The sequence below is a fragment of the Drosophila innubila genome (assembly GCF_004354385.1).
Source record: "Drosophila innubila isolate TH190305 chromosome 2R unlocalized genomic scaffold, UK_Dinn_1.0 1_C_2R, whole genome shotgun sequence".
Taxonomy (NCBI): domain Eukaryota; kingdom Metazoa; phylum Arthropoda; class Insecta; order Diptera; family Drosophilidae; genus Drosophila; species Drosophila innubila.
This window is the reverse complement of record NW_022995374.1, coordinates 4,560,574-4,571,087: the sequence shown is the minus strand read 5'-3', so window position 1 is coordinate 4,571,087 and position 10,514 is coordinate 4,560,574. Positions and strand designations below refer to the sequence as shown.

At 36.2% G+C, this 10,514-nt stretch overlaps 1 protein-coding gene and 1 long non-coding RNA gene across 2 annotated transcripts; both read left to right on the top strand.

Annotated features, from left to right (window-relative positions):
• The first annotated feature begins 7,491 nt into the window (after positions 1-7,491).
• LOC117784397 (leucine-rich repeat-containing protein 34) lies at positions 7,492-8,772 on the top strand. The gene is made up of 2 exons (XM_034622123.1): positions 7,492-7,940; positions 7,998-8,772. The coding sequence occupies exons 1-2, from the start codon at positions 7,526-7,528 to the stop codon at positions 8,738-8,740; spliced, it is 1,158 nt and encodes a 385-aa protein (XP_034478014.1). The 5' UTR covers positions 7,492-7,525; the 3' UTR covers positions 8,741-8,772.
• A 998-nt stretch (positions 8,773-9,770) lies between these two features.
• On the top strand, positions 9,771-10,410 carry LOC117784999. Its single transcript, XR_004617470.1, has 2 exons — positions 9,771-9,865; positions 10,242-10,410. It is a non-coding gene; the product is annotated as an uncharacterized LOC117784999 (long non-coding RNA).
• Positions 10,411-10,514: the final 104 nt, after the last annotated feature.

Below are 10,514 nucleotides of genomic sequence, written 5' to 3'. Positions count from 1 at the left end.
ATAAGAAATTCTTAGATACATTTCTTATTCATCCAATTAGACTGTAATTATAATTATTTTGATATAAGTTATCAAAGCAAATTTGTTTTTTATTTAAAATCAAATGTTATTAAATTATTTTATACTCATTATTTGTTTTATATTGAAAATTTTAAAAATGTTTCATACACTTCTGTTAGAGCTGCAAAAAATTTCAAAGTATTTATTATTTATATTTGCATTATTTACTTTGATTTATATATTATTGTAATTAATATTCAGTTTTTTGTTACATGAATTTTTCGCAGTGTACGCTGCCATGGTTCGTGTGGATAGTTCGGTTTTTGTGTTGCCGACGTCGCGACGTGTCGTCGACCAATCAAAATCGTTCGCTGTTGTCGTCGTAGTCGTTCTTGTTGTTGTTGTTGTTGTTGTTGCTGCTGAGAGGATCTGCTGACGTTGCGTCGCTGTCGCTGTCGCCGGCAGCGTAGCTACTGCGTTTGCTTACCTGTGTGTGTGTGTGTGTTGGTGTGTCTGTTTGCTTATTGGATTTGTGAGCATGTGTGTGTGTGTGTGTGTATAGTTGTTTGTAAGCTCGTTTCTTATCGTGACTGCCAAAGAAAGTGATATTCGTATTGGAACGCATAATCGCTGAAGGTGGCGTGGGACAGTTCGACAGTTCGACAGGGGGCAGGTTTATTGGGTTTAACGAGATGCTTTAACTATTTTGGATGATTGTGAATTATTGCTGGAATTTGCGAATGTACCTAGCTAAGAGATTGATAGTGCGCGCGTACTTGATTAAGTCCCGTACAATTACCAATTAATTTATTAATATGATTATAGTTTTTGTTTTTTTTCTTAGATTATCGATTAGTTCAATTATTGTTGGATGCTAGCTTCTGATTTTCGCCAATTTATTGCTAGACTTTGAACTGTGATTATATTTGGCAATCTCACTGCCTCTATATTTGTAGTTATAATATATACCCCATGAACTGAGGCGTAGCTGATTATATAAGATTATACACTGATTTAACGCACGTTTGCTCTAAATCAAATTGTTGTGATACTTAAATTGTGACATCTAGTGTTATTGTTATCAAATTCAATTCTTTTATATATTATTCTTCATTTTTCTTTTCTTAGTGCAATCTATAGTACAAACTTGTCGTAGTCTCTCATTTTTTGTTTGCCTTTGACTTTGACACTGTTGCGTTTGTTTATCTAATCTTAAGTAGGATCGTCCTCAAACTGTGAGGCTCAAAAATGTGCGTGTTGATTAATACAAATCAAAAGTGCGTGTGATGTTGATATATCTAAGAAAATCGGCGGAAATAATCTATTATGCGTGCGATATAGAGAGGCGGTGCCTGGCACGATCTTAACCCAAGGAAGGCCCAACAAATAAATATTTTTAACAGTCGAATTTGGGTTTAAAATATTTGTTAATAAGGTAGTACTACATGTACATTCTGAATATATTACTGAATATATTCAAATACATAAATATAAATCGAATAATATTTGAAGAGCAATTCCTGTCGAAAAAACTGTCAGCTTCTGAGTTGAGTTTCCTTTTCCTCTTAAAATAATAGATTCAATCTATTTTAAGCTACATCTGAAGCTAACGGAAACCCAGCGAATTCAATCGGCTAGACGAATAATTACGGCTACTCCTAAGTCAAATATTTAAATAGGTTTTCTATATTCCAGATTGAGATATAGCTGCAAGAACTGCCCAATTTTTTAAGCTTCAGCTGAGAAAAAACAAACAACATTCATTCATTCATTAATAAGTTCTTTTTTTCAATTAGCATACGGAAATCACAAGCGAGACTTCAAGGACGCTCTTGATTTATTTATTTATTTACTTTGCTGTTGTTATATCCGAGTATCCAAAGAAAACACGATTATCATCGTATTCTTTTTTCTAAAACTGATTTTTGTTGTTTTTCTTTTCTTTTTTTTTTTGGTTCCTTTTGCTGTCTGGATCAAATTGAATTTCTAAACGATTGTATAATTTGCAGCACTTTATAAAGTGTGCATTTCTCACTGTCTGACTGTGTTTACTATGTCTACACATTGTTGAGGCTTCAAATGATACACCTACACGAGGGGCGGGGACGGAGGCGGGTCCAGACATTGTCTGTTATGCAAAGTTGCAATCGCATCAAATGTGTAGAGACACAGATCATAATCGCAACAGAAAAAAAATAATGCAAACAAAATCTAAAAAAGGGGCAACAAAAAAAGTGGAACGAGTTCTTTCAATCTGTAAATAGGAGGAAAAAAAAAGTGGATGCGAGACGTTTATATAATAATGTTTATTTATTTACCTATTCGCACATTTGCATAGAATTTGTCCCACTTCGCGGACAATAAGCGAAAACGAAAACACAAATAAACAGTCAATCAAAGCGCAAGTCAAAAATATATTTTGAAAAACGGCGACAATTGGAATGCAAAATGATTCAAAACACGAGCGAACATTTTCGATAATTCATTATTTCGCCAAGGCTGGTGAGAGACTGTAAGTTAGCCTGTTAGTAATTGAACCCGTTGATCCCTTTGATCTCATCGTCTGCCAGACACACGAGTGCCAAAATAGTTCTCGAAATAAATGTATATTTAAATCTGCTATTTTTAAGTGGGATACAAGCTGTGCCTCATGCCACACAGAGAGTTGGAAAGTTAATTTTAAATGGCGCTGTCAACACAACAATTTTCAGCTGTGTACAAGCAGGTGCGTTGTTCCACCTTTCTCTCTAAAAATAGTGAACGGGGCTGGCCCTAGCTGGCTACAAAACAAAAAAAATTGTTTAACAAATTCGACTGTTTGCGCTACCAATTAATGTTAACTGCCGCCAACAAACTGATAAAACCAGTAGCCAGCAAAAAAACATTTGGTCAATAAAGCACTTGGTCAATAAAGCAGCGATTATATAATGCAAGAATCAAACATCTGCTCCACTTTCAAGTGGTTGTGTGGCGACCAAGCCGACAAATAACAACAACAATCAGATGAATTTGTTAAGTGAATTTTCTATAAATACATACACGTATCTATCAATCGCATAATCGTTTCATTAGCACGCACTTTTCATATGCTATCAGGATTGGATTTTATTGTTTTATGTGCAGGTGATTGAACCGCTAGAGTACATTGATTATCTGTTTAAACAATTGAATTTAGTGCTTGGCAAGATCGCAGTTATCGTCATGCTTATTTTTACAGACTTGGCTAATTAAATGGCCAGGCATTTACTATTTTTGCATTTTGGACCAAGTGTGCTTAGTGCAAGTGTATGCATACATTGTATTTAAGCATCAATATAACACGTAATTAATATAATTGTGACTTTGTCTTGGCGTTGCATGAGATCACAAAATAACAAGCAAGCCAGTCGCAAGAAAGCACTTTAAGCATCATCAACAGCAGCAGCAGCACGCCAGAGGTCTATTAAAAATACATACATAAAGCAGACAGCACAACTCCAGACCAGACCAGAACAGACCAGCCCAGACCTGGGCCCAGAAGCAGCAACTGAATCTGAATCTGAATCTGAATCAGAGGCAAAGGCAGAGGCAGACACAGACCAAGTCAATAAGTTGCTCAGTGTTGTTGCTGTTGTTGTGATTGCTGCTGTTGCTGTTGTTGCTGTTGTTGCTGGTCGAGCGAACAACAGTGCCCAGCACTTGGGTGTTGCCAATGCCAATGCCTGTGTCTGTGTCTGTATCTGTGCCTGTGTCTGTGTCTGCACCGATGATGTTGCCGGTTGCCGGTTGACGGTTGCCGGTGTCGGTGTTGCTGCCGGGTGTAGTCGCCGAATGCAGTTGTCGTGATTGTTGTCTCAGATTGCCTGTGGAATGCAAAGACCAGGAGCCAATTTGTTTTTGTTGTTGTCCATTGCCCGCTGGCTGCTACCGTTGCAGTTGCCTCTTCGTGCTACTGTCGTTCAGCTTCTGCAGCCGTTCTTCTATACTCTTGCAACGGGCATTGTGATTAACCAGCTAAACTTGAGCATGACATGCAGCGATGCTAATTATTAAAATTTTCTTTTCCATTTATAATTCTAATTTTTTTTTCTTCTTTTCAGTTCATAATTCTTATTTAATATAAATTTTAAATTTACATTTTTAACATCATTTTGATTCCCTAAAAATTTTTTCCTTGCCAACTGCTTTTAGTCGTGCATAAATAAAAAAATAAATAAAAAAAAAACAAAAATTTCCAACACATTTTTAAAACTATCTATCTTTCTTTAACTCTTAAAATTAAATTTTACAAAGCTTAACATAATTAAATTTAATTTTCAACAGTTAAAACGTTATGGAAAACTTGTTAACCTATAATTAAATTATTATTATTTTTTTATCTATAGAATTATCTTGCTCGTATACATTTTCAATATTATTATTGAGTAATTGTTTGTTATTTGTAATTACTCAACAAAAATAAGCCTTTTAAATATTTTGTATAAATTCTTTTATTTATATATATGAATTAAATATATTTATAGTGAATTAAGTATATATAAATGTTAATTTTTTTCTATTAGCTACCTAAATTAAATTCTAATGTTTTACTCTTTCTTATGATTTACTTTTTATTATTTTAACTATATTACTATTAATACTATTATTTAACACTACTTTTAGACAATATTTAAGTAAAATGTTTGGTTTACTTTCACCAGCAGTTTTCTACTAAGAATAAGAAAAATTTGAGGAGTAAATAGAGGTAATAGAAGCATTTATGAAAGGTATATAGAAAAAATATGGATGTATAATGGCGTATATATATTACAGAATATTTAATTATTAATTTAACTGTGCTAATAATTATAGAATTGTACTCACATTTAATGTGATATTATTTGATTTATTTTAAAGAGTATTTGTGCTGTCATTTAAAAAAAGATTTCCTTGTCATTTCTGATTGTTATTAATTTTCGTGCATTTTGGCTTTCAGTTTTTAGGCCTTTCGCGTGCCGTCGTTTGGCTTCTGCCCAACACCAATCCGCCAGAGCCAGAGTCAGCCAAAGTACTTGTTATCGAGAGACAAGAGACAAGAGATGGTGAGACCTGAGACCTGAGAGACGGAGAGGCCAAGAGACTGAGAACCAGACCCCGTGAGCCAGACAGACCGTCGCAGACGCAGACGCAGACGCACAAGAGGCAAAGTAATGTTGATGTTGATGTTGGCATTTAAGCAGGCGTGTAGTCGCATCTTGTTGATTGTCAAAATTGACAATGAATGCGCTCGACACAGACACACACACACACTCGCACACACACACTCGCACACAGTGAGCACATGGCAGACACATAGTTGAGACAAGTGCATACATATATCTCATACATATGTCTGGCGTTTGTCTGGAGGCCGTCGCAGACATTCGCTGATGTTGATTTTGATGTTGATGTGCATGTCGATGCCAATGTTGCTGCTGCGTCTGCTGCTGCCACTGCTGCTGCTGCTGCTGTTGTCCTTAAGTGATGCATCCAAATATGGACCATCTCTGCCTCTGGCTGCTGGCAGGTGAATAAGGCAAGGCCCAGACGCCTTGGCTGCTGGCTGAATGTCCGGACATGGGCATAGTTTGGCTCGTTGACTGACTGCCTGCAGTTTCACACTTTGCATTTCACAAAAAAAATTTATTTAAATGTTATGCACATGCGATTCGCTTTTCTGCTTCTACACTGAACAAAAAAAAAACCAACTTCTAAAATCATGAAAATTCATCTTAAATATATTTTTCATAAAATATCAACATTTTAAGACCATATTACTAATACTGAGCATATTAATCTAAAAAATCAAAGTTCTTAAAACAAGATAAAAAATCTTAAATTGTTAGGAAAGGTCAAATATAATTTGTTTTGTGGCAGCAGGCGCCGGTTCGAATCCCACTCGTAATAAATTAAAATAACATTTATAAAATTACTTAAATAGAATAAAATGTATATAAATCAAAATTAAAAAAAAGATTATAAATTGGAAAAATCATTTTTAATTTTTTTGTTTTTTGGTTTTATATTTAAAAACATTTATTCTTAAAATAAGAACTTTAAAATGTTCTCAAAACCAAAATGTGTTTTCTTAATATAAGGACTTTATGTTCTCAACGCATTTTTTAGATCCAAATTCTTAGTTTTAAGACCAAAATCTTAATTTTAGAACATTTTTTTTTAGTGTAGCTCTTGTCGTCGTCGTTGTTGTGGTTGTTGTCGTCGTAGTCGTCGTTGTTGTTGTGGTTGTTGTCGTTGTCTGGCCTGCACTAGCTGTAAACTGAGACTGTCTGCAATTATAAGCGTCTGGTTGTCTGCCTTTTACAATATTTTTTATTAAAATTGTTTTTGTTTTTAATTATCTGATTTCAAAGCAAGAGACAGAGAGAGATAGAAAGAGAGGGGAGAGAGAGAGAGAGAGACAACGTAATAGCCAACGCCATGTGCAGAGTTTAAAATTTCAATTTACAGGCAACGTGCCACCAAATTGTCGCTGCTGTTAATTGCCTGTTATTATTGTTGTTGCTGTTGTTTCAGTTGCCTGTCTTCTGTCTCCTGTCTCCTGTCAGCCATTTTGTTGCGGGGATGACTAAGAAAAAGGCCCATGCCCCCTGTCAGTGGTTCCTTCCTGTCTGTCTGTCGTCGTCACTGTCGCTGAACTTGACCATAATTAAATGCATAATTACAGCATTGGCAAGATGGTAGTAAAAGTGAAAAACAATTCTCATTTCTGAATATCTGACGAGCCAAATATGCCAAGTGGCAAGTAGTGGCCACTTTGTCTATTGAATGGGCACCTGTTGCAGTCTGAATTACAACGAGAGCGAGAAATCGAAGCACGTTATTTTTAAGCATTTGTCGTCGCGTAAAAGGCAATCCGATAAATGAAGATGCAAGCAGTCCATAAATGGTTCTAATATGTATCCCAAGACATTCCCCATTCGCTACGTGCAGAACGATGCAGTTCCTGTCGCTCTTTTCTTTTTTTTCCAACTTGTCTCTGTCTCTTTACTTAGTCGTTTACTTGTTCTTCTTTTTTTTTTTAGTGATTATAAATAAATATGTACGTGTATAGGCCTGTCTGTTTATTTATAGGGCAGTCGGCGCGTGCCGGCACACATTCAACCGCACATAAATATATGTTTGTATATATACTTGTGTCCACGCACGTGGCATTGAATTAATTCATTGTGCTGCAGTCTCAGTGCCTCGTCTTGTCGTCGCAAGTTAAACAAGTAAATGAATGAAATATCGTTTATGGTAATTTATCCTTAAAGTTCTGCTAACTATGCTAATGCGACAGACTCAACAGACTGAGAGTCTTACCTCAGCCTTTCTCACAGGGTGCTTCATGTCGCTTCGCCTGAGTTTGCAATTTTCGTTGCATACTTTGCGGCAGTTGGCTTTTATTCATAGTTCAGACTCGTTTAGTGTTTTTTGTGTCGTCAAATTATAATCGTATAATTTAATAGAATCGTAACGCTTTTAGTTTTTATTTTACTTCGTAATAATAATAAATTTAATACTAAAGATGTGCGAACAGCTGTGTGGCAACGATCTTAGCTGCAGTTTGAACTTGCCGCCCATTAAAGGACGTCCTTTTCCCGTTCTGTTGCTCAGCTGTTGGCAGCGGGAATACGATGTGCGTCCGTACAACAAATTTAAGTTCTCTCGTCTGGACTTTGAGGAGCGCATGAATCGCAATTTTCGCTGTATAAGTGACCTACACACCATTGTTAAATTCATGTTGCAGCGTCGTCTGCTCTCCGTGTCTATTTCCGGTGTTGTTGTAAGCAATCGGGATGCAGGTTTGCTGCAGAGCTTTGTTCGCTCGCTTTCAAGCGTGTCAAAGATTGAATTGAAGCTCATGCGTCTGCCATATGAGTTCTTTGTCATGTTGCGCTTAAATGTCCATAAGATGAAGTTGTGTGAACTCAGTTTGAAGGGTAAGTGGAATAGCGTAGAATGATGTTTGTTCTCCAACTGTTTGAATGCTATTGCAGGCACTCCATTGTCCGACAGGGATGCGAACATGTTGCGGGAGTTTCTGTTGGCCAGTAAAACGCTGCACACTCTTAACGTGTCCAGCTGCAGCCTGTGCCAATACAACTTTGCCACTGTGGCCGATGGTGTTCACAAATCAAGTAGTATACGCAAGTTGTGTGCCAATCGTCTAGTTGGCCTCAATCTGTCGCTGGACACGGATAAAATCGCCTCTATTGTGGGCTCACTGCTAATGCAGAATAAACTCGTGGAGCTTACCATGAATCAGTGTGAATTTGTTGCCCAGGACATGGAGATAATAGCCGAGTATCTGCAGAACAAAAACAGTTCGTTGAAGAGACTAGAACTGGCCTACAATAAGATCTCCGCCGATGGTGCCATGTTCCTCATGCGTGCCATTTCCCAGGGTGGAGTTCTGGAGCTGCTCGACATTAGTGGCAACACGATTGGCACCCATGGCGGCGAATGGATTGCCAAGTACTTCAGCTCCTGTCAAATGTTGCAGCATTTGTATATCAATAACAATGACATTGCGGCCAGTGCCATCAATCTCATTCTGTTGACTCTCAAGAAGCCCTGTCGCATCAAGCGACTGCAAGTGTATAACAATCACTTTGATAAGTGCTCTGCACAAATTCTGCATCGCCTGCTGGAAGCCAAGATATTGAATAACGATGAAATCGACATTAGCTGCACCTACGATCAGGATAGCAAACAATATCGCATTGTGCCCTGGCTTTAAAAATTATTGTAGTTTAATTAATGTGTTTTTTTTCAGAGATTGTAGCTGTTGTAGGTTTAAAATATATAATATCAAATTATTATTATTTTCCAATAGTTTAATTAATTCCCTTAAAATTAATATTTATTTTTAATTTTTATTTAAGAATTGGAAAATTAATATATAAAATATATTTCAATTTTTCATAAGTTTTTTTTTTATTTTAATGTAAAAGTTGCGGAATAAATAAATGGTTACATTTAATTATTTTATTTCTTTGAATGATAATTTAAGAATATGTATCATATACTACGTAATTTTTAATTTTTTTGTTTCAGTTCGTAATTAATATAAAATTTAATTGTTTATTCTTGATATAAATTTAAGCCTTTTTTGCAGTTCTTTAATTTTTTAGCTGACTGCAATAAGTCGTGCATTAATAAATAAATAAATAAGTATTTTTAATTAAGCAACAGCGCAACTTTTATCCTTATTTCTAACGCCATCTGTTGAACGCTTTTGGCAAATTCGCGCAGTGTAAATGCACTAAGCTTTCACCGCGCTCTCAAATTACTCTTTTGTTTCCCTCTCTCTCTCTCTCTCTCTTTTGTGTTGTAAGTATGAATGAAATACCAAGGCTCGAGGTTGCCAGACTATTATGCAATCAATAAAATAACAATTTTTTTTGGCGCTAAAGCTGTACCGTATTATAATTTGAACTAACTGTTGTTAATAAGTTCAAGCTTTAGTTGATGTTGACTATGCTTGTAACGGTAATCAGTTGATTTGACAGTCTGGCAACTTTCGCTTTTGTTTCCGGCTTCTCTCTGTGCGTGTGTGTGTGTGTGCGCGCATTATTGTTGGCGATTTCAAAGTCAAACGGCAACAACAACAACACAATGCGCAGCAAACAGCTGCGAAAGCATTGAGCACAGAAACTTCAACAGCAAACAGAACACAGAACACGACGAGGACAACATCGGCAGTCGACAGGACAACGACGACGACGACGACGACGACGACGCCAATATTATCCTTGTTGAGAGTTTTGCAATATATTTTTATTGCAGCAGTCTCATCAAAAGCGTCGAAGCAACTAAATCGCATCGAGATCTCAAACAAACAACGGCCCAAAATAATCCGAATGTAATGAAAATGCATAAAAAAAAAACAAATAATAAAAAGAAAACAAATATAAAATGCTTAAAAATATCGTTTGGTGCATGTAAATGTGAATTGTAAAAGACATGCCATTAATTTTAAACATTGCTTGTGATTAGATTTGTGTTAAATTAATTTGTTGTTATTGTTGTTGCGGTTGTGCAAGCTGAGCGGCAATTTAAAGCCCAAAAAGAATTAATTATTTGACGCAGGATATGAAGACATTACCCAGCTTAAGCAGCGTCTAATTAAAATGTTTGAAAGTAGCTTAGCTTCTAAACAAAATGAAAAGAGTTTAAGCTGCGCTCCTGTGTCAAATTTTATATGTTTTCATTAAGATTTTGATTACCCATTTTTTCAGGCGGCAGCTGCTGTTTAGTTTAATGAGTTTGAAAATTAAATTTTCATATGGTCAGTGAGTGTGCAGCTAAGTGCCGTTAAGCGACTTCAGCAACAGCAACAAAGACAAGAACAAAGTCAAGACCAACCACCCACCTAAACTGAAACTTATCAAAACTAAAACGAAACAACTAAACTCAACTGATGCTGTAGCTGCAGCTCAATCTGAAACTTCAACTTCAACTCAAACTAAAACTGAACCTTAAGCAGAAGCCGTTAAAAGTTTTGACTATAA

What these genes read in the sequence shown, in the direction of transcription:
- LOC117784397 (XM_034622123.1), top strand. Translation starts at nt 7,526, where the DNA reads ATGTGCGAACAGCTGTGTGGCAACGATCTTAGCTGCAGTTTGAACTTG. An exon ending in GTGTGAACTCAGTTTGAAGG is followed by an intron (nt 7,941 to 7,997) that starts GTAAGTGGAATA and finishes ATGCTATTGCAG; the next exon opens with GCACTCCATTGTCCGACAGG.